Genomic DNA, 24447 nt, shown 5'->3' on the forward strand with positions numbered 1-24447 from the left:
TCAGCAGTCGGGTAATGCTGCTGCTCTCATTTTTTCAATATAATACAGAGTCTTTGTGTGTCTCACTGATAGCTCATGTAGAGCTTCAGAGTCCACACTTGTCTTTGAGAGCTGACAGATTTGAGTGTGGTGGATTATCTTGTCTATTAAGTCATTTGTTTCGGGTTCAAGTGCTTGAGTTTACTGTCTCTTTATGCTAAAATCCTAAAACAGCTCCTTTTTTTGTTAAAGATTTTAGGCTTTTAGTCTTACCAATTTGGGATGAAATTCTACTCTGATGTTGATTTTTAAACATACCTAATCTGAGATCTCCAGATAGCTTCTTAACCCCGGAGTGTGTGAAAAAGTGCCTTTTATTTGCTTGTTACACTTTTGAATGATCAAATCTGTTCTTATCCGGTTGCTTAATGGCCCTGTCTGTTTCACAGATAAGACCATTAAATTGTGGAAGGTGAGTGAAAGAGACAAACGGCCTGAGGGATACAACCTGAAGGATGAGGAGGGTCGCATCAAGGACATCTCCACTGTCACCTCCCTACAGGTATATCTATCTATCTATCTGTCTATCTGTCTATCTAGCTATCTAGCTATCTATCTAGCTATCTTTCTCTTGCACACATTAAAACATTCATGCTGTCAGTTGTGCAACATAACTGGGTCAGTAGGTACAGATGTGTTTGCATGTGCAAAAATGGGTCACTGGCACAATGCTACATGTGTGTATGTGTGAGTGTGCGGGGGCGGAGAAAACCTCTGTTTCCAGCTGTACAGAACGGCAACACAACATCTGCACTGGATCTAAACAAGTTAAAACATCAGTGTTCCTATTTGTGGTGAATTCTTGGTAATCAGGACGCAGCAGCGCACAATAGTGTAGGATGTCCTCCTTCTTTGTGGAGGTCTCTATGTGTATGGTGATGGGGCTCCCACTGTGCTGTATGCAAATAAGGACACATGTTTAAGCTGTGTATGAAAATGTAAATCACGCATTGACAATGAAATTGTGTCTCAATGCAAATGTAAGGATATGAAAATACAGCCAAATGAACTGTAAGTCATGCACTGAACTGGCTCTCGATCTTGCTATCAAATGAGCAACCTAGGGGTTCTAGCAATAACGTATTATTGATTGACTTTTTTAAAATGAAATGACCAATTTCAAGATGCTTTATCTACATCACTACACAATTTTTACCCTTTCCTATGTACATACATCTAATGTTTAAACAAGTCATTTAAATTAAAGGAGAAATATGCAAAATGTTTACCATACTAAATCCTCTTATCTTATCTTATCTTATCTTATCTTATCTTATCTTATCTTATCTTATCTTATCTTATCTTATCTTATCTCATCTCATCTTATCTTATCAAGGTGCCGGTGTTGAAGCCGATGGACCTGATGGTGGAGGTGAGCCCACGGCGAGTGTTTGCCAACGCCCACACCTACCATGTCAACTCCATCTCCGTCAACTCTGACTATGAGACCTACATGTCAGCCGACGACCTGAGGATCAATCTCTGGCACCTGGACATCACCGACCGCAGCTTCAGTATCCTTTGTAGGTCATAGTGTGGTGCAGAGTGAGGAGGAGAGAAGACAAATGTGAGAACACATGCACAAGGAGTAGATTTATTAAAACACAAGAACAGAGATAATTCATGCATACTTTAACACATAGATGCTTATACATGCTCAGTAATCAATCCCGGCCCACACACACACTCTCACACACACACTCACAATAAACTCATACATCGCAAATCCCACTAAGACACACAGTGTTGGGGGAGGGGAATATTATTCTTGAGGAGTGAAAATGTAGCTTAATGAATAATTCAAGAGCTGCATAAATATTTCAGCCTCTTTCTGGGTTCTAATCCAGCTCAATAGGACACAGAACAGTCACATCCCTGACCCAGACAGGATTTATAATATTACAATTTATCTGAATATGGAATTACTTTATTCCCAACAATCCCCCCAAAGATATATTTATATTGGTTTGCTTTATTTCTACTGTAAATTATTTACATTGTGTTGGTTATTTATACATTTACATACACTGAGGCTTTTATTTTGCATGTGGATTATGGACCTCTGTGGGTTTTCATGTCAGATACAATCTAATAAGTTTTCAGTTAATAGATAAAATTGCTAAAAAAGATGAATGTGTACATGCAGTATGGCAGACTCCAGCAGGTAAAAACAGTTCGGGCTTAAACAAACCACAGGCCATACGACACAGTGTCTTTTTGTTGTTTTCCTGAGCGATGCTTCCTCTCAGACATCGTGGACATCAAGCCAGCCAACATGGAGGATCTGACAGAGGTGATCACAGCGGCTGAGTTTCACCCCCACCACTGTAACCTGTTTGTCTATAGCAGCAGCAAAGGCACCCTGCGCCTCTGTGACATGAGAGAAGCAGCACTGTGTGACAAACACTCCAAATGTGAGTACACCCGCTGAGAGCTGCGATGGAGACATACATATTGTGTTTTTTTTTTTCTCTTCACCAGAGCCCTTGAAAAGGTCATAATGGCTGATACTGATCATTTTGCATATTTTAGCCTATGAACTACAAATAAGAGAAAGTACATTTTGCTGCTTAATATTTTTCAAAGCATTTATTTTTGGATTAATTCCCTACATTTAAAGGGATTTGCCACATGTTGTTTGTAACCGCACAACACAGATAGCTGGTTGTTGAGTCAAGTTTTGTACTGGTGAAGCGAGGTAAAACGAATGATATGAAAATAAGGATACGGAAACCACCACATACTGCTGGTGAGTGGGTGGGTGGGTGATGATTGAGCGGCATTATTTTGTATGAATCTGTATATTGTCTTTTGGGAAAATACTGTGTAGTTGGACTGTAATGCAGCCACAAGTTTCAAAATATACAGTCCATGGTTTTAGCTACGTTAGTGGGATGGCTCTCAGATGGCAATGAGTCACTGCCAATGATGGTCTATTGTTCCACCACTTTCACCCTGACTAGAATATCTCAACAGCTATTTAAGGGATTACTATGATTTTTTTGTGCCTTTAGCGATCCCCTGAATTTTCCTCTAGGGCCACCATGAGGTTCATATTTATGGTTTTGATGGAAAATCTCTGCAATTATGGATCTGCTGATGGATTAGGTATCAGGTATACATACTGTATTTTACTACTTACTACTTTACTTTGTACTACATTACTGTTTTTGGCTGTCTCCTGACCAACATGATAGAAACGTGGTGATATCTTTGGTTGTGGCTCCAAAACGGTGGTCCTACATCACGCTGTCAGAGAAGTTCAAAAATGACTGTTCTCATGGTCTTGTGCCCAAAGATATCCTGATACAAAACTCTGACATCTGCTAACCAACCAGTAGGAATGCAGTATGTAATGACACAGCATGAAATGACGCATGTTTATGCATGCTGAAAAATACTTATAATATTATCTCAAGCTTTCTTTGCAAAGTTGTTGTCCCAAGTTGGCCTCTTTTCCCTCGCCACGACTGGTCCACATTGTTCTCCTCCTCCTCTTCTTTGGATTTTTTCCCATACTTATAGATACCCCTATTACAAGGGCTTGATTCTTGCTTAGCTTCATTGTTTACCACTATAGCGACGCAGAAGGATGACGTACGCTGATGAAGGTTTCTTATATATTGACTTGTATCACAACCCGATTCAGTAGGTGTGATCATCGTCTGCATACTTCAACTTGATGCTGCACCCAGGTGTATTAAATCCATGTCGCACAGTGTAGTTTGCAATAAACTTATAGGACTGCTGAAATCTTACAGTCAGTAGGCACCATTAGATACCTGGTCCATCACAGTGCATCATTATTATTAGTTTGATTTATTTACGTGTGGTTGGTTAATTAATTCAAACCTGCAGGTTTATTTTGTATTGAGAAGTAAATGATCTGCAATCTTGTGTGTAAGAACTTTCCTTACATTTTAGGAGCATAATATATCTTTTTCCACAGCCGGAGCATTATTTCATTAATATAGAACAGGTTAGGTTACCCATAAATCAGTTGTCCTTAAGGCACAACAATGCAGTTCATGTCACATTTTCTCTCAAGCCTCAGATTTATGGTTTCCCAACTTTTGTGTTTACTTCAAACTTGAAATGACCGGTTTCCCATGAGTTTTACAGCTCTGACCAGTATGGATCACTGGGGCACCCCAACAAACAGCAAAAGTTTTTGTTCATTACATTTAATAAGAAATGCCTGTATTTACCAGGTGTCTTTCTGTGTGTTATTATTCTAAGAAGACTTTTGATTGATTTTTTTGTGAAATATGCTGATGATTATACACATAATCATTCGGACAGCAACATCTGTCCATTAACGTACACTACCATCTGTCTGAGTCAACGCAGACTCATCTGAGCGGTTTCTTTATCTGTATACTTACTCACCCAATCACTCTCCTCTCCCTTTTCTCTCCCACCCTGTCCAGTGTTTGAGGAGCCCGAGGACCCCAGCGCCCGCTCCTTCTTCTCTGAGATTATCTCCTCGGTGTCAGACGTCAAGTTCAGCCACAGTGGTCGCTACCTGCTCACCAGAGACTACCTGACTGCCAAAGTCTGGGACCTCAACATGGAGAGCAAGCCTCTGGAAACATACCAGGTGTGTGACCGACCACATGTGAAAAGCACGAGGGATTGTTGAAATACAATAAAACACGAAAATGAATATTTTCTCTCAGTTACTGTGATGAGAGTCCGTCTGGCGAGCAGCTAATGTACTCTGGGAGAGGTGAACTGATTAGCAGTCGAGGAAGCATTAACATATTTTCCTTTGAATCTCCCAGACGGTTGAGATCATTGCAGATCATAGCAATATAATGATGTTGAATGATATCTGTTTTCTACAACTTTAACCCAGTATAAGCTGGAAATTCCAATCACTGTTACTGGTACTTCACTAATTACTCTTGGCACACATTAAATATTCTGCAGTGTGTTCAAGCAGAACATTGAAGTTGTTATTTCCACAGCTTATTGGCTGTTTTATTCTTGCTTCATCAGCTGACTGTTAACATTCAATTATAGCCAAATAGCCTTTATAACATGTTATAATCCCATTAGTGCTTGAAAATATGTGTTTTCATTTCATAATTTCATTTAAATGCATAAGCCAAGATTGGTTGATTTGTTCTCTCTTGAAAATAATATTACAGATTATACCATTACTCATCTGTTTCAACAGTTTTTCTATAATGTCCCTGAATTCATTTGCCCGTATTAGCTATGTTATTTCTTCAATCCAAAGGCCAAAACAAACATAATTCACTTAACTCTACAGACTGATTAAATTAGATTTGTTTCCCTTCATATGTAACATAAATGTATTCTATGTTCCTTTATAAATTTAATTTCTCTTACTTCTTTTTCTGTATAATAATGACATTACCTCCTATGATGTTGATCTTTATAAATCTAACCAGTCTTTAAATAATGTCACATCGCTGACACACAAACCAAATCCTGTCTGTATTTGATTCAATCTTAGTGCATAAGAGAAAACAGACAGTAAACATAGTCCAACCCAGGGCGCTTTAGAAGACTAATCCTCAGTTCCTCATCTTCCATATATTTCAATATCTTTTCCCATAAAAGTTCGACCAGTGCCACAGAGCAGAAGGAGATTGCCTTCTGTTCTCTTACACCTCCAACACCTGCTGTCATCAGTTAGTCATGCTCATGTGTCAGGTTTTTTGGCATTTTGGATCTTGATGAGTCCAAGACATAAAAAAAATGTGTATTTGTTTTTTAAATTACAAAATGGTGGCAAATTAAAGGAACACCTGCAAAAAAGGAATAGAGAAAAAACAAATGCAGATGCTTCTATACAAAACATGGGGGGATTTTGGACTGAAGTTCACCACCATTATCAATTTACATTAATTCCATTTACGCCTGGTATTAAAATGGGATCTGTATCCGAATAGTAAACTAGCTATGCCAGTGTGTAGGCTATTTTGTGACTTTATTATGCAGATACAGATAATATTTTAATACAAGGTACAATGGGGTTAAAATGATGGGAATTTTTTTTTGATTCGTAGCATTCATCCCTCCAGAAAAATTCAAGATAACTGGAGAATCTCTTCTCCAAAAAGCACAGTTCTTGTGGCTTGTGGTGATCTGACACCTCACAAAGACACTCTGTGTTAGCTTTTCTCTTAATTTGTCACCCACTCTAAATTCAGTTCAACACAGTTCAGATGTTTGTTATATTTGGGATTTGTTCTTTCAGCACAGCAAAGTCCAGCGTTGCTGCTCAGATTGTTTGAGGGGAGCATCTTCTAACAGAAGAACCGTTAAATATTAAATTAAATATTCATTTCCTTGATGTAAGTGTTTGTGACTGAAGTCACTGTTGCATTGTCCAAACTGCTACAGGAGATGACTAACTGTCCCTTTACTGAAAGAAGGCATTGTCATCCTGGAAATATGCAAAACTGGAGACAGATATGAATCATGGGAAGACAGTTTACTGTGAGAATCACAGTACTTACTCATGATTAGATTTTTCCAAAACCTTTTACGGATAATTGGATTGATTAGGTGCCAGAGAATCCACCTCCTCTCGTCAGTGCAGAACCACCAGAAACCTTTGCTGTGTCCTAAGTTTTTAACTATGGACTTTTAATCTGTAGATGCATCTGTGTGTGTTTTACAGATTAATACATGCACACATCAGTTATCATTATGCTGTGTACGTGGGATAGAGATAGAGTGGGCTTGACATGCTGTACACATAAAAAAACTAAGCACTGAGCTGATAAAAACAGGCATTTTTGCAATTTTTCATGCTATCTTTCACTCAGTTTGTCTCTTGTGACACTTCTAAGTGTTTACAGTCGGCCACACCAGCATCTGTTTATGCATTCATGTGCAGTACAAGTATTTCTCGACTCCTTCCTTCAGTGTGTGTTTAGTATTCCTGCTGCGGGCGTGTGGGTGAACATGTGTGTGTGTTTGCCTGACGTGTGAGGGCCCATGAGGTAGCCAGGAGTGGGAGGCTAAGACGCACTGGAGCTATTTATAGGCTGCCGAGCCTCCACTCATAAAGTGAAAACGGGAAGGAGGGATACCTTACACAGCACCCAACACCTAGATCTGCAATGCAGCACCGAAAGGGAGGGGGGGGGGTGTTTGGGAGGGAGGTTGGTGTGATGAGAGGAGGAGAGAAGAATGAGGGGAGAGTTTGTGGCTGAGAGGGTCAGAAAGAGGGATGGCTGAGGTTAAAAGTGGTAAACTAAGAGTAGAAAAGAGATATTAGGGGTAAAGTGCTCTTATTTTGGTAAATTTGCACTCTTATTCCTGCACAGAGATGAAAATGTGCACAAATCCATGAGGGATGAGGCACTGTACTCTAAATCAGAGATCATGCAGAGTGGAAAAAAACAAAAAGACGGTATATTCAACTTCAGCTGACACTGTATCATTTCACCCCGAGCAGAAAGACCCACGGGGGAAAACCGAAATGTCACCGGGTTTGATGTACAACCATGAGCCGACCTCAGCTTGACCGTTTATTGATTGTGCAGCGACTGTTGACTGCTGACTTTATGCAGAATGTGAAAATAGGGGGCTTAATGCAGAGCACGGCGGCCGGAGGAAGGTGTAGATTTCAAGCCTTTGCATCAGCGAGCGGACACAGTGCTGACACAGGCAGGTCGGAGGAAAGCACCAGGGAAAAGAGTTATTAGTCAGTGAATATCTGTGTGTGTGTGTGTGTGTGTGTGCGTACTCACATGTGTGTCTCTATTATCACGCCCTTGGTGGGTTTGGATGTTAATGGATTTAGTGATATGGAAAAGGAATTTAGATTAAAATGTACTCCTGGCTCTCGTATTGCTCAGGGCCGGTGTTGTGTCCTATTAGAGTTGCCTTCAGGGAGTTTTGTGTTACAACTTGCCCACATTTAATGTGTTCTGTCTGTGCTGGGAGTCGTGTGTGTGTGTGTGTGTGTCTCTTCTGCTCACTCTTCTATTTATAGTTTATATAGAGAGTCAGTACCTGGGAGTGAAGCAGCTGTGGACTCTTTCTAATCATATTTGTGTGTGTGTGTGTGTGTGTGTGTGTGTGTGTGTGTGTGCGTGTGTGTGTGTGTGTGTGTGTGCGTGTGTGTGTGTTCCTCCAGGTTCACGATTACCTCCGCAGCAAGTTGTGTTCCCTTTATGAAAACGACTGCATCTTTGACAAGTTTGAGTGTGCCTGGAACGGCTCAGACAGGTGAGTCTATAGAGTCTGCATGTATGTATGTGTTTCTGTACTTATGATAACTAAATGTCCCAACACATGATTGCTTCATATATGTTCTTTGGTAGTTTATAAGTTAATAAATGGGTCTAGAGTAAAAAGTCTTGCTGTGAAAAATGATTATTTTAATTGACAATCTGTTGATTATTTTCCTTATTAATCGATAAGTTGTTTGGTCTATAAAATGTCAGATCATCATGAAAAATGTCAATCAGTGTTTCTTAAAGCCCAGGGTGACGACCTCAAATGTCTTGTTTTGTCCACAGTCCAAAGATGATCAGTGTATTGTCAGAGAGAACTAAAGAAACCAGAAAATATTCACTTTTGCGAAGCTGGAAATCAGAGAATTTTGACGTTTTTTTTAAAGACTCAAATCAATTAATTTATTATTTCATAACCAAGTAATCGATGTAGGTCTGGTGAAAAGGTCAGTTCAGCTGAAGCAGGGGTCATCACCATTTTTAGGCCTTGGACCCCTTAGCTGACCTAGAGACTGAGTAGAGACCCCCTACTAAGGTTGTCAAAAGTATTAAAGCATTGCTATTTTTTCAATAGGACATTTTGAATAATAATATAATATTAGTTAATTATAGTATTGAACGTACAAAAGCTATTAAACATATATCTAAGTGTTGATTCAAGACCTCAGTTCACTTCAGTCTTTATTGTGCTGCCTGAAATTTGGTGAGCAACAAAACCAGCCGGTGTCAGTGACTTTTTCTGTACCAGCACAGTGCAGGTTGATAATAGTGTGCCATGACCTTTTTTTGTCTTTTTGCCCCGGTAGAAATAGGTATTGACTATCATTTTTATGTATTATAAAACATAATACTTTTATACCTTTACTCTTTTTGTTTTTTCACTTTGGATGGAGCATTTTAGTTTGTTACTGACACTTTTACTAATTTAAAGGACCTGAATACTTCTTCCACCACCTGTGAGAGCCACAAATTAATCTTAAATATCTTAAAACCCAGTCAGATAAAATTCAAATCATCTGCATGTACAGAAAGCACAATGGCCAGCCTCAGACTGGCAATCTGGCATTTCTGGCAAGTGCCAGAAGGGCCAGCCCACCCAGTGGCAAATGTGGGTAAAAAAAAAATTGACCTGCTGGCCACAGCCTTCTTGATGTTAGACCAGCCCATCTGGTCAAGTTCATCCATGTGATGTCAGAGGTCAAGCAGAAAATAATCAAATTAAATCAAGGCGAAAAGAGCTGTCTTCGAATGAAAAATACAAAGGAAATGGATAAATGACAGAAAGAGAAAAGGCAGAGCTAAAAATGTCAGGGAGAAAAAGAAAAATCTGTTCTCGCTGATGCTGCAAAATATTTCAAGTTTACACATTTATTATTCAAAAATAATGTTACCAGGACCAGTGCCTTGCAGAATCTGGGGCTGAATGGGATCAGTTGAGACAAATTGCCAAGGCTGAATTTTGTTCCCAGTCTGATCCTGACAATGGCTAAGTTGTCTTTCTGTGATTTGGACTAAGTGACCTGTTAGGTTTAGACATGTAGTGGAGGGTTGAGGTTAGTTAATTTAGTCCAGAATGAAAGTCTGTAGTAACTGATCCTTTCTCTCCTCTTCCTCTGTTCAGTGTAATCATGACCGGAGCCTACAACAACTTCTTCCGCATGTTCGACCGGAACACCAAACGTGACGTGACCCTGGAGGCGTCGAGAGAGAGCAGCAAACCCCGGGCCGTCCTGAAGCCGCGGAGGGTCTGCGCCGCAGGAGGGAAGCGCCGGAAGGACGACATCAGCGTGGACAGCCTGGACTTCACCAAGAAGATCCTCCACACAGCCTGGCACCCGACTGAGAACATCATCGCCATTGCCGCCACCAACAATCTGTACATCTTCCAGGACAAACTCAACTCTGAGATGCATTAATGAACGGATGTCAACAGTGGATACTAAAGAGTTTACACCCGAACACAACAACTATGCCAGAATGTACACATCAATGACGGACATATACCCACAGGAATATGCCTAACACATACACACAAGATCAGAAAACAAACACATCTAGGTCTTTCACGCACACACCCTCACCTCCTCCCCAGCCTCCCAGAACTGAAAGGACCTAGAAAGGGCTAGAGAGGGAACAGGCTGGATTACGCAATGGATTATGGATTGCAAAACTGTGGATTTCTTGATTGTTAACCTCTGGATTGTGCTTGATGGTGTGTTGATTGCTACAGCTCAGCTTCTGGGGGGGAATAAACCTCCCCTCTAGCCTGGAGAGACGTTTACATGTTTGTATTTCTTTCTTTTTTTTTTTTTTTTTTGGTTCTTCAGGCTCTTTTGCTTTCTCCACCTCCTCCTCCTCCTCCTCTCCTTTCTGTATTTGTGTGCTCGAGCAAAGCCTATTCTTATCCCTTGCCCACTGTTTTGTGTAACAAAAACCCTTTGTGGTTGTCAACCAGCGGCACTAATGAAAAATGGGCCATTTATGTAACTGTTTGATTTCCGATCAGCTACCCCCACTTCTGTTTTTTTTTGCAACTTCTTGTTAAATGATGTTAATGATGGTAATTATGATGACAATGATGAAATTTAAATGATAACGTGTGATGTGCAAGGATGAACTCGGGACCCTCCCCTCAACCCAAGTGCACCCAGACGCCTCTGAGCTCAACTGGACCATGTTCAGTGAGGTAAAAACATCTTCAGTCCTGCAGATAGAAGAAGCAGAAGTTATTAATACACCGCGGCCTAATATGAGGACACACCCTCATATAAATGTGCTCCACACACTGTGTTTCAGTCATTAATGTCTCCTCTGCTGAAACAGGCCCTTCAACATGTCAGATTGTGGATTCTGCTTCTGGTCCGGGGCTGCATCGTGTGCTTAAAAACAACTCAAGTCAAGCAAAAATAAAAAAAAAAAACAATTAAAAAACAAACTAAATAATTCAACAATCAAGCAAAAAGATGCTGCATGTAAAACCAATTTAGCCTAGGTGTTTATAAATTGACTGACTGACTGACTTGGCTGCCTTCTTAACCATTTAGACCCAGCTGTACAAAGGCTTCAGGGGCCCCCGGGGGCCCCGTGCGGCACGAGTAACCATAGATGACCGAGCTCTCCTACCTTTATTTGTGTCTTCGGACACTGACGCATGTTTACCAGTGTTCGGTTCATACACTTACATGTACGTTTTGAATGAAGCCGTCCAAGAATCAGTTTCTACTTGACAGGAACTGAGAACCAAGAAGAATGGGGAATGTTTTCATCAATGTTGTTCTCTAAAAGAAAAAAATACAAAAAAAAAAAAAAAATCAAAGGGCCTAAATGGTGTCTGTATATATCAACTGTTTTGACATGTATGAGGTTTTTTTTTTAAAACATCCATAAACGGACTGCAGACCCGATCATCTGTATCGATGGTTGCCTCCAAAGCTGCAGCAGAGAGATGCTACTCTGATCTCTTCAGCCTTCCTCACCGATTACTTTGCTGATGTGCAGAAGCTTTTATTTTTTAGAGAACAGTCTATTCTTTTATTTATCCTTTTTCTTTTTGAAAAACATCTTGTCAGTTTTACTCCACGTCCCGACCAAGCTGATGTTGATTCACATATTTTTGTGTTAATGTATGTTGATGACAAAATTGTCAAATGGACAGTTATAAATAATGTTAATATGTTTTTTTCTGAATAAAGATTTCAACGAAATTGCATCCAATGAGCGTACATCTGTGATTTTTATTGCACTGTAATTATGTAAGACTGATAATAATTGCCAGTGCCATTATGGAAATGTGCACTCTTTATAGCTTCAGTTTATATGGGCCTGTGAGGGGTCATCATACAGTCTGTGATACCAGAGGAGTCCTGTGGCCTGAGGCGCCACCGAGTGTCAATACACAGTTACTACATCTGGAAACAAAATTATTCCAGTTCCTCTTGAACTTTTTCTACCATGCCCCCCTCTGGAAGCTGAAAAAATTACACGTGCCTGTTTGTAACTATACTGAAAATCACAAGTTCAGCAGCTGGATATTTTGGATTTAACTGATGTGTTTGATGAGCATCGCTTTTTGTTTTCTTCCCTGTCTGAAGTCTGTCCATCTTGTATTTTATTTACAGGACATATTGCTTTCTGATTAAATCTCTCCAACCTGGATCCACAGCGGACATGTCGACTTGTCATAGCAGGAAAACCACAGGTGAGACCAATCACACTGAACCTGCACTAGTTAATTTCTTGCACACTTTGGGGGGTCAGTGAAACATTAAAACAAACATATTAGTTACAGTGCAACATTATCAGTCATCTGAGTCGCGCTTGTGTCCACCTGATGAATGTAAGTCCATTATTCACTCTCTTTTAGCTCTGTTTTTGTTCTCTACTGACTCCTGAAGGAAATATGTCTCTTTAGCTGCTACATGCTCTCCTGTGTTCAACAGCTAGTTGCCAGATTTATCTGTCTGCTGTTTGGTGCAGAGTTTTAGAACTTTTTCTTAATTATTATCATTGGTGTTTACTTTTTTATATTAACATGCCTGCTTTGCAGAAAGACTATTATTTGAATGCAGTGCAGAGATTAGTAACAGCATTAGTTAGACCTGTGTGTGGTCCATCCAAATGCTGTGAAAAAAGGTCCAGTGCAGTTTTTATGCCTTCCTTGCAAATGTTCTGCATCCCTATTTTGGTGAACTACTGTCCTATACAGTATATAGGCTTTTTTCTGTTATATTAAAGTGTCACAATAAACCACGACTGTGTAAGCAAGCCAGCATGCAGAATACCAGAGCCCTGAAACTGAAGCAGCTAAATGGAATTCAGTCGTCATCAATTTTATTATTTATAGCTGTGCTTACAAAAACCGCATATTGCACTGAAACGGTGATTTCACAGTGCAGTATGAGCAAAATAATCATTAGCACTTTGTTATAATGGCAGGATGAAGGACATGCTTAAAACCTTAAAATATTGTGTTTAAAATTCATATAATGCAAATGTTAAATAAAAACAGCAACAAGCAAGGTTTTGTTTAAATTAGGTTTATAGGTCACAGTACAGAAAACAGTAGTGACTTTCTATCTTAAAACACATCACTCAGACTGCAAATATTCAATATATTAAATCTCTGCACAGCAGAGATGGAGACAAACAAGGGAGGAGAAAAAGTAAGAGACGAGAGCAGAGAAGGCAGAGATCAACTTGGACACTGGAAACTGTAGGAAATACAAGCGAAGATGCAGCTGAGCTTTTTAAAGGTTAAGGATTAAAGACATGATTTATTCAAAATTATTTCTTAATTGAGACTAGTCTTATAAGGCACTTGAAAATAATTTTCCAATATCAACCATTTCAAAATGACTTACTATACATATATTGTATAATGTTGCATGATTAAAGCTCAGCAGCAAAGGAAACACTTACAAGTTATCATCAGCATTACAACCTTTTGTTTAAAAAAAAAAGAAAAGAAAAGACAAGAAGCACTTTCTTCTATTATTTGTAGACCACGGACACAACAAGGCTCAACAGTTCAACAAGAACTGTAAAATGTAAATACTGATGATTTTGGCCACAATATTTGATAAGACCAAACATAAAAATGGGTGTAGCACACATAGTGTTTGTATAAAGAAAAAACAAAATCAAAATTACTTCATTAACTGACTAACATGTCATGTAAACTGGATGAAATGCACAACTGACCACAGCTGAGGAGGTTTAGAGTGTTATTTTCTTATTTTAGTGTTAGACAGTAAATTAATTATTCTAAAAACCTTAAGATTTTGTCGTGTTTCTCCCCTTTGTAAATTCATATAATATATTCTCATATATTTGGCTCAAAAGCTATAAGAATGCAAACACACGCTCCCTCAAATCCAGATTTACAACAGGGCTCGTATCAAAAATGTCTTCCGGTACTAAATAATCGCCAGTATTGCAATTAGATTCTGTGAGGAACAGTGTTGTGCAAAGCATTAATCCTCTACAACTGAAGACAGTATCACCATCATCATACATCTTATTTCTCCTAAAGGTGTGTTTGCCAGATTTCTCTCCCGTCTACCCCTCCTCCTGTGTCACAGCCTCTGTCTCTGTCTCGGCGTGCTGCTCCAGCTGAGCGGTCAGGAAGGGGTTGAAGAAGAAGTCAAAGCCAAACTGCAGGGCGTGCTGTGTCGTGCGCCTCCAGTCGTGTTCGATCTTGTACTGCCTGCGGCTGGTCATGTGGGCGTTGGCACATGACAGACAGTGAATGGCTTTCAGCTCAAACACGGGCCACTTGGAGCCTAAACGCCCCTCCAGGATGGTGCTAAACTCCACCAGACTTCCTGTGTTTAAATGTAAGAGCACAAACTTGAACTCATTACTGGCCCGTAGGACTATGTCCTTAGTTGCGTCTTCATCCTCTATGATTGTCCCGTTCTTGGTCTTTCTCTCCAGCGGCATGCCCATTGTGACTTCAAATTTGTATCGATCAAAGCGTTTGATGTGGCACTCGTGCTTGGCCAGTTTTTTCAGTTTACAGAGGGGGTCTTCTGGAGGAGGAGCTGGCGCAGGCAGAGGCTGGGGCTCCGCTGTGGCATTTTTCACGTCCTCGCACAAAGGATACGGCTCACCGTACAAACACCGCATCCAGTTCCCCACAAACACAGGCAGCAGGTTGATCACAGAATGTGGCCCGTTCTCAATGTCGGTCACACGGACGTATTTGAAGCGTCCGGTCCAGGTGACGCGATGTCCTTCAAGATGAGAGCAGAGAATCTGGGTCTGAGCCATGTTGGAGTCTTTCCAGGCCATAGGGCCGCAGAGGTTGCTGTACTCAGGCCACGTCAGGGTGGAGTTATAAACCTTCATGCCCTCAGACCTGTAGACGTACATCCAGCAGAAGAGCACCACAGCAGTGAGCCACACCAGGATGAGCTTCACGATGCTGCTCCTTGACAAAGAGCGGAAAACCACGATAGGGTTGAGGCTAAAGCGGGTCCAAAGCCTCAACACCACTGGCACAAAGCAAACTGTCAGTGTGACGATCATCTTGGTCAGCTCCAGGGCGAGGAACCACTGCAGCAGCTGGATGATGAGCATCGCCGCCATGCCCAGTGAGAGTATAGGGAGGGCGAACAGGAAGAGGAAGTAGCCAACGCAGGTGCGGATGAGTCCTATTGCACTTGCGTTATTAAGGAGCACCAAGGTGAGCTCACACCAGGTGAAGCAAACCAGGTAGGGCACCAGGCACAGGTATGTGCCCTTAAAGCCTTTCAGCTGAGCCATACGGAAGAGAAGATAAAAGAGGTGTCCATACAGAAGACATGGCATCCCCAGGTTCAGCGCCACCATGTCCCCTAGAGGCACAGTGACAAACGTCATCCCAAACACCCTGAGGAACCAGAAGGAGTCTGGCAGGAACTGAGTGAGGGAGCATGCTCCGGAGAGGACCTCTGTGAGGAGGGCTTTACGAGCGAAGAGCTGAGCAGAGGCGTGAAGGCTGAGGAAGGCAGTGACGGTGAAGAAGAGAGCAACAGCAGCCAACTCGGAGCACGGGATCCAGGATTTATCAGCAACAGGGAAGGAGAAAACCACAAAGACCACCGAGAGCAGGAAGTACCTGAGAACACAATCAGACACAAGGTGTTCACTTTGCTGCAGAAGAAAGGAAAAAAGAAGAGGTGGAGAGAGTAAGGAGCAAAGGTGGACAAGGCCGGGCAGTAACATGGGAGCACTTTTGGAGAAAATGGAAAAGTAATTTATGTTTTATTATGGGCATACAATTTAATTTTCAAGTAAAGCTAAGTTACAAAAATATTTGTATATTCTGCCAATTATAGTTCTGTCAAGAAAAATTGGAATCAGCAGGTCAGACTTAAAAAAAAAAAATCTGAATTTGAGGAAAAGGATCATCCAGATTGTGACCAGTTCAAAATTCAAAAGTCAGCATCTGTGATGGTATGGGGATGTGTTACTGCCCATGGCATCATGGGTAACTGTCACTGTCATCTGTGAAGGCCCCATTAAATGCTAAAAAGTACATACAGGTTTTGTAGCAACACAAGCTGCCACCCAGACAACGTCTTTTTTAGAGACGTCCCTGCTTATTTCAGCAAAACAATCTCAAGACACATTCTGCACGTGTTACAACAGTGTGGCTTCATGGTCAAAGAGTCCTGGTACTAGACTGACCCATCTGCAACCCAGACTTGTCTCCCACTGGAAACTTGTGGAACATTTGGACAACTTCTTTTGGAATTGGGGTTTGTACTTCCTTATATTTCTTAAAATTTGTTTTATTGGTGTTCAGATAAAGGGCGACTCCATGTTCTTTTCCAGGTTTTTCAATTGAAGCGCCCTCTCAGCTGTTAGCAAAAAGCAGTGATGAAGGATACAGCGCTGATACCCTCCTCTCCCTCAACCGTGTGGTTTATATGTAGCAGCGTCATCATGGAGAAACCTGATGTTTTTAGAAGAGTTTTTGGAAAATAACATTTTGATGCTAACACATTCATACATCAAAGAAAATTTTAATGTTTGGATTGGAATTCATAAGGAACATTATTGGGACGCTACAGACTGATATAAAACGTAATGATAATAATAACAATAATAATAACAGACCTGCCCTTAAAAGAAGTTTAAGAAAATGGTTCACTTCCTAATTAGAATAACAGTAACTGAACTAAACAAACACTGCATGACTGTATCTATCTGACAATGGCAAACTAAAATATCAAACTAGTAAAACCTGAACAAAATCAAACTTCACTTTTGCAAACAAAAGAGAGAATTGAGTAAATAGTTGAAAAGCAGACAGCTGAGCTGAGAGATGAAGATGTTTCCACACGGATTCATGCAAACGGAGTGAGTACTTACAGATAAGGCTCCAAGTGTGTCCATCCAAAGTTGGTCTCAGCCTGCTCCAGATCTAGACCAGGTTCAAAGTGAGCCAGCAGGTCTGTCAGAGCCCGGAAATTTTCCCATGCTTTTGAATTCTGTGAGAAAAACCCGCTTATTAACTTTGGTTTTCTTGTGCCTCCTCAGGTAAGTCCATTTATATTCTCTAAGAAAACAACATAGCTGAATTTGATATAAAATGTTAAACAGGTGCAGTCACTGACCTGAAATACCCGCAGCGTGCAGATGACCATGGAGAAGAATGAGAGGTAGAAAACCAGCAGAGGGATGAGGAAGATGAAGAACTCGATTGTGAGGTTGGAGATGATAAAGAAGAAGATGAGTGCATTGACGTGGTGCGTGGGGATCAGGGCGCTAAGCCACTGCATGCCAGCCCGTGACGCCCAGTCAATGAGGTGCTCCTTGATCTCCAGCAAAGCGTACAGAGGGAACTTCAGCAGCTGGAGGAAACACAAGAGATGAACATAATCAGGATCCCAAAATGCAAAAGAAAATGTTAACTGCTGCACATACATCATTCTAAACAGTGAAACTCAAACATTCAAGAAAAGTAGTAACAAGCAAAAGACATTTCTGAGTGAAGGGGGACTTCACACAACCTTACTAAGTCTGAGAGCTTCCTACCTTTTGGTGTAAAGGCAATTCGTCTGGATGCTTCACAACGACATCATCGTCGTCATCGTCGTCATCACCCCCTGCTGCAGCCATGACTGGTGAAGGTGCAATACCCTGAGCGTACTTCTTAGTCATCTCAACAAACTCGTCAAGACCCACATGGGAGCTGGCTACAAAGACACGCACAGGACACATGATGCATGCTAACTAACAAGCACCCGTAAATCTGAAAGTTAACTTCTTAAAACATAAATAAAAGAAAGGAATATATTTACTCAGCTTACATTATCTTAAGCAGTAGGGAATAAAAATCACAACTTTTACGTGGACAGGTGCATTAGTAAACCCTTTTTCTCAGGTTAAGACATCCTACGAGGTGGGGTCATGTTTCAAACCACGCATATCACTCAGTCAATCAGACTTTATTTGTATATCACTTTTCTTACATACAAAATTGATAACTAACTGCTTCACAAAATAAAACAATAACCTAATCAATAATCAATAATAAGAACTCTTAATAAAAACAGGAGCTGAGGAAACTCATCAATTTGTAAAACATCAGAGGCAGGATTAAGAATAGATACAAACTCAAATTAGCAAAATAAGGTAAACAGAATTAAATGAAAACTCCAAACAGCAGATAAAAGGTAAATAAAATGTTAAGAGCACAAGACAAAATAATAGAATACCACAAGAGAGGATATGTATTGAAGTGAGTAGGGTATTTAAAGGTTAACAATCTAGAAAATAAAAATAAATAAAATCAAACAGAGACTCTTAAGACGTACCCTCCCTGGTGACCATAGTTTCCAGAACTCTCCTCTGTTTCTTTGTGGAGCTGTTCAGTGGACCCGGGGACACTGGTTTGCCTGTAAATACAAGAACTAGTCTGTATTTTTTTTGCCACTTTAAAATAATTTGCAGCATGTTGAGTCTACTAATTCTACAACTATATATTTGTTTTAATAATAAGCAATAAGCAATGTCCCCCACCCCCGTACCAGGCTCTGTGTGGACATGTTCAACGTTCTCGAGCATCTCGGAAACAGCCACCGACTTCTTCCTCTCTGGGTTCAACTTCCAGTACATCAACAGAGCTGCTTTCCGAACTCCTCTCTCAAAGCGTGTCTCCATACACAACTTCTTTACCTCCTCAAAGTTCTCCAGAGTGATTCCTGAAAAACAAGGTGACAAATTTGCACACTGACGATGGACAACTATTCCCAGCATCAGCTGAAGTTACTTAACAACATCAGATCAGTGATTTTCATGCTGCTTTGGTAATAGCCAAAGATTGAGGGTAGCACTGAGAGATTTTGGTACCTTTCCTGAGGGTTAAGCACTGCTGCAGCAGTTTGACAGCGTCCTTGCGGCCTTGTTTAGCAGCCTGGATGAGCCAAGTGACCGCTGTGCAGTTGTTCAGCTCCTCATCTCTTTCTTCTGCCAGGGCCAGGAAGTATCGCCCCATCTGGACACACACACACAAATGCAGATGCATAGACACACAGAGAGGCTTTTAGACTTGCAAGGCAAGCGTTACCGTGACTTAGTTGAATCCTGACCTGTCCTTCCCATCAATATGTCTCTCTAAAATATATCATTACTTGGCTGATCTGTTCTGTGCCCACCATATGGCCATTAAATTCAATATCATCTTTGCAGTATGTTTACTGACACTGACCTTGGTTTGTGCTTTAGCTTCTCCTGACTTGGCTCTCTCCTCCAGGTCTTCAAAACTGACCTCTTCCTCTGGCTCTTCTAAAGGAAACAAAACAAGTATGTACCAAACACAGTAGATTTCATCGGTCTTTAATGGGTACATAATATGATACAGATTCTTAATAAAACAATGTCAAACAAAAGACTTTCTTAAATTCTGTCTTGAAAGATAATATCTTGATGCAGAAAAGTTAATAACTGGATATTTAAAAACATTCTGTCAACATTATGATTGCCTATAACGATTTTGTAATACCAGGCTATAGGTTCGGCAGCTGAGCAAATGGTAAAATGTAACAGACATAAACAGGTGCATCATGTTTAAGTTCTGAACTAGGCTACTTCTTGAGTTTGTGTGAGGATGATGAGTGCAAGCAACTGTGGATAGATCTGACTGCTGCCCCCTGGCCCTTTACGTTTCCCCCAGAAATTAGTGCTATTACTATTTTTGTTTTAATAAAAGATAATGGTAGTAAATTCATCTGTTTAATTCAATCATAGATCATTACATGCTATACGAGATGTTTTAGAGGTTGTAATCACAGTGAGAAAAAATAAATTTTATATATATATATATATATATATATATATATATATATATATATATATATATATATATATATATAGGATGCATCCAAGTGCATCGATAATCATTTCATAATTGCATTGTAGCCCTCTAAATCCGAATCAGATTTCAGTGTGAGGTGTCAGGGGATCCCCACCTCTAATGGTTTTGTGAGGTATATAAAGTATGTGTTCTATAAATAGGTGGATAACACAAAAAGACTGTCAAACTATGTTCTTTCTTGTGTGATCATAAAAATCTTTACTAAATGTGAAACATTGTATATCAACTGGATGTCCTTGGTTCCAGTTGAAAAAAAAAAAATTTATTTTTAATGCTTATGCATGAAGTTTAATATAATTTAATACAAACTACAAAATAAATTAGCTTTTCCCAGAGTATTTAAAGTCAGTTATTTTTTAATATTTGGATTTAAAATACTCTGCACACATGGTCCTCTTCGTGTTTATCTGGATCACATGGAAACAGTCCAGTTTGATGTGCCAGTCGGTGACTTGAGAGTTCCCAGAGCGCCAGCGTGAGTCAGATCCTTCCAGAAACAGATTCTGTCCTGATATGAATGTCCCTCTGAACCCTGCTCATTTTATCATCATCTTCTTTCGGCTGATGAGTTCTGCTAATTTCAAATCCCAGCGCTTCACTGGAGCTACAGCTTGCAGGAAAATGTGTCTATTCCCTTTAAATTACGGTGTCACATTTGTTGTAGTTAAAAGAAATGAGAGGGAATCTTTCTAAGCATGTATACTTGGAAAAAGATGGAGGTGGCTACGAATGTGGAAACACTTTCCAAGTTTCTAAACGCCCACAGGCTGGCAGTGACACTGGTGTGTGAAGCGGTGGGCTGTCTCTGCCTGACTGCCTGTCAGTCTCTGGAAGCTAAAGAAAAGAAGACGGGATCCAGTAACTTCCATCAGATGCCTGTCAATGCTCCTGATACGCTGCTCATACCCTGATCCTCCGCCCGAGCCCTAAAATAACTGTCGGGTTAGAATAGTCAACAGCAGCTGCTAGCTTCACTGATGTAGCACACAAGCTTACACAGTGATGCAATCGGTCTCTCATTTTTAGTTTCATTGGCAATTTATAATTATTTGTTTAAATCTAGACAGCTCGACACATGGTGTAAGGTGTATATTTTACAGGGAACAGGACTGAATATGGTCCACATTTAATGACTGAGGTGTTAGATTTCACACTTTCCAGTAAGACTCCATATTGACATATCAAGACATCACTGCAAAGTCATGCAACAAATTAAGATGTGATATCCGCAGTGCAGCTAAGAAAGCTCCTACTAGGTGAACTGGACATGCATGATTTTGGTTAGTGGGAACTTCGGAATTAATGATTAATTATTAATAAATGAATTGCTGTTAAAAATTCTGTACCATTTTGTGTACTCAGGTTTTTTTTATTTTATTTAAATTGTTGGTGCTTAATGAATTAAAATTTAACATAACCAGTATGCTGCTAGAATTGTTTAAAAGAAACTTAAACTGAGAAAAGGCTTGCATTTTATATCTTAATATTTATTAAAGATTAATTGACTGGTTGTTTACATGTCTAATTATCTGTTATGGAAAATGCACAAAATTTGCAGCCCCAGGGGAAAATTAAGCAGAATTTAAATGGTCTGTGAAAAGATAGGGGTGAGACAGGCTTTTCTCCTCATGTCAGCAGAGTAGGAGAGGCTGCTTTACATGTTGTGGTAAATGTCTGTGGTTGTCATGGAGACACTGCTGTACACACAGTAAAGTGGGAGTGTTGGCTGCACTGATTGGTAGAGAGGAGAAAGTGAAACAGTGCAGTAAAGATTTTTAAAAGTGTGAAAGGTCAAAGTACCTCAAACAGTTTGATCCTCACCTGGTTCTGGTGTGGGTGGAGGCTGTGGTGCCTTGGCAGCAGCTCCAGCAGCTGTGGATCCAGTTGTGGGATTCCCCGTAGAGGTTGCATTGAGCTGAGATCTGCCCACTTGAGAGGGGCTCCTGATGGGCTGGTGGAGAGGGGAGGCAGGCGGCGTGGACAGGGAAGAAGAACGGGAGGAGAGACCCGGAGAAGCAGTGGAGGGAGAAGATGAGGGTGTGGTTGGAGGCGTTGGCATGGTGAGTTTAGGCTTAAGGCGGTCTGAGGTTGGTGTGGCTGCGGTAGATGATGAGGTGGAAGAGGAAGAGCCTGGCCTCAGGGTGGAGGGAGCTGAGGGGCTGGGTTTTGGGGGGGCAGGGTTTCTGGTTGGTGATGGTTCCATACCTGAAAAACACATCGGACAACAAATCAGTCAAAAAGACAATTTTAGAGTTGAATTAGAATACCAGTGAGAGAACAGTGATGGTATTCTAATTTAATGAAACTGATACAGTAGTTACGATTGCAACTAATGATTGTTTTCATTATAGATTAACCTGCTGATTATTTTCATGATTAATTGTTGAGTCTATAAAATTTTTAAAACTGCTCATGTTCATCATAATTTCCCAGAGTCCAAAGCTACAACTTTAATTGCTTCTTTTGTCCAAACAACAGTCCAAAACTCCAAGCCTCTTCATTTACTATCATGAATGACAATGAAAAACAGAAAAAGAAGCTGGAACCGGCAAATGTTTGACATTTTTGGTTGGAAATTACTATAATTTTTGGCAACAAATTTTCCTACGATCAATTACTAACTAACCTTTGCATGGTAATGGTAGTTTGTATAGCTATGGACTATAAGAAAGCAAATGTTAAAAGGAAAACAGCTGACAGAGAGAGGATACAAAGGAGCAGGAAGTGCCAGTGGAGTAACAGCTGTTGTGAAAGGACACTCTTTTCATTGCAACACACTTTCTCACCCACTCAGATATTTGAAAGACTGCAGTACACAAACAAATGTAGAAGAGAAGTGAATTTTGTATTGACACACCAATGTCAAGTGGTGACATAATGAAATTGCTTAGAAAAAATAACTTGATTGATGATTTTTGTTTGGTCTGAATAGCTGACAGTCCAACTTTCTGCACAAAAAGAAAGACCAAGATGAGAAAAGTAGTGAACACTTGAGTTGCACTAGACAACTGAAAGAAAATTAGTTGCTAGCTATTTTGATAATTAATTTTTTAGTCATTTTTCAAGCAAAAATGTCTAACACCTGCTGATTCCAGCCTCTTACATGTGAAGATTTGCAGCTTTTTGTCAGTTGTGACAGTAAATTAAATGCCTTTTGGTTTTGGACTGTTGTTTAGACAACAGAAGCCATTTTAAGAAGTCACTTTAAGTTCTGGGAAATTGTGATAGGCATTTTTCAAAATATTTTGACATTATATAGACCAAATGATTAACTGATTCATCGTGAAAATTATCAGCAGATTAATCGATTGTCCAATGTAAATAATCATCAGCTGCAGAACTAGTTTATAGACTCTTTATAATATTGTATATAACTTACAAATTCTGATATCTTTTCTGATGGAAACCATACTGTAAAAAAAGAGATAATAAGCTGCCATATATCAAACTACTCCAGCTGTAACACAGTGCTAATAGACACCTGTGGCTCTCACACATGTGCCACCACAAACGTACAACAGCTGACATGAGATCAATCTTTAAAGAGTGAAGCGGTGTTTGTTTTAACACTATTACCGCCGAGACTTATCTGCCTCTATGACATATAGTTAAACATATGAAACTTTGCTGACTAAACAGCATATTCCCCTTTAATTCACAGTTAATTAACACCCATACTATAAACTCGTGTTATGTTTGAGTTTAGTTTGATTCAGCTGCATAAACCCCCTCGTTTTCTGTGTTGGAAAACCTGCCATGTGACCTGCGGTCTATTTTGGACATTATCAAGTCAGCTCTGGTCAGCTATACTAAGAAGGAGACATCCTTGACGTGCCCTGAATGGAAACGTGATGTGTCCTGTTGCAATTTAGGGAACCCCCTTTGGTCTGCAAGGAGAAGCTCCAATGACACAGATTCAGCCGGTGGAGTGGACATGCAAATACTCCTAAATAATGATCCAGATTTCGCTACCGTTTATACACGTTTTCCACTTAAGCAACACTGTGTATGTTCAGTGCCACAGTCTTTATGTAACCGACATATAACTAACTGAGATATACGTGTATGTTGCAGGTAGCTAACTAAGATAACCGTTGGGATTGTTGCTAATGCTAACCTCCCTGTTCAACGAATTTGTCCCCGCTGTTGTCCACTCACCTTTATCTCGAACACGCCCGTTTATTTCAAGGCTTTCGAGTTAAAACGCCTCGAGAAATATCTCAGTTTGTTTGACGTTCAGTATCCCAACTCATTCTTCCCTGTCGCCTTTCAGTTAGTCTCCGTTGGCTCTGTGTGGTCAAACACCGCAACACACTG

General features: G+C 40.3%; 2 protein-coding genes across 4 annotated transcripts in view; one reads left to right on the top strand and one right to left on the bottom strand.

The window, feature by feature from the left end:
- LOC146326770 (serine/threonine-protein phosphatase 2A 55 kDa regulatory subunit B gamma isoform) overlaps positions 1 to 11973 on the top strand; it is a 36735-nt gene extending 24762 nt beyond the window's left edge. For all 3 annotated transcript variants that reach the window (XM_084719121.1, XM_084719120.1, XM_084719122.1), the window contains 6 exons: positions 429 to 541; positions 1376 to 1553; positions 2289 to 2453; positions 4470 to 4639; positions 8165 to 8256; positions 9886 to 11973. In XM_084719121.1, the coding sequence (XP_084575247.1) occupies positions 429 to 541; positions 1376 to 1553; positions 2289 to 2453; positions 4470 to 4639; positions 8165 to 8256; positions 9886 to 10180 (1013 nt within the window). In that variant the 3' untranslated portion in view covers positions 10181 to 11973. The remainder of the gene's footprint in view (positions 1 to 428; positions 542 to 1375; positions 1554 to 2288; positions 2454 to 4469; positions 4640 to 8164; positions 8257 to 9885) is intronic.
- A 1746-nt stretch (positions 11974 to 13719) lies between these two features.
- wfs1b (Wolfram syndrome 1b (wolframin)) lies at positions 13720 to 24446 on the bottom strand. The gene is made up of 10 exons (XM_084719123.1): positions 24289 to 24446; positions 21952 to 22335; positions 19465 to 19541; positions 19107 to 19251; positions 18785 to 18958; positions 18572 to 18652; positions 17790 to 17950; positions 17369 to 17605; positions 17124 to 17242; positions 13720 to 15864 (listed from the first exon to the last, which is right to left on the bottom strand). Exons 2-10 carry the CDS (start codon positions 22331 to 22333, stop codon positions 14322 to 14324), a joined length of 2919 nt encoding a protein of 972 aa, XP_084575249.1. The 5' UTR covers positions 22334 to 22335; positions 24289 to 24446; the 3' UTR covers positions 13720 to 14321.
- Position 24447: the final 1 nt, after the last annotated feature.

This window comes from Lutjanus erythropterus, chromosome 5 (genome assembly GCF_056507025.1).
Source record: "Lutjanus erythropterus isolate fLutEry1 chromosome 5, fLutEry1.hap2, whole genome shotgun sequence".
NCBI classification, from domain to species: domain Eukaryota; kingdom Metazoa; phylum Chordata; class Actinopteri; order Lutjaniformes; family Lutjanidae; genus Lutjanus; species Lutjanus erythropterus.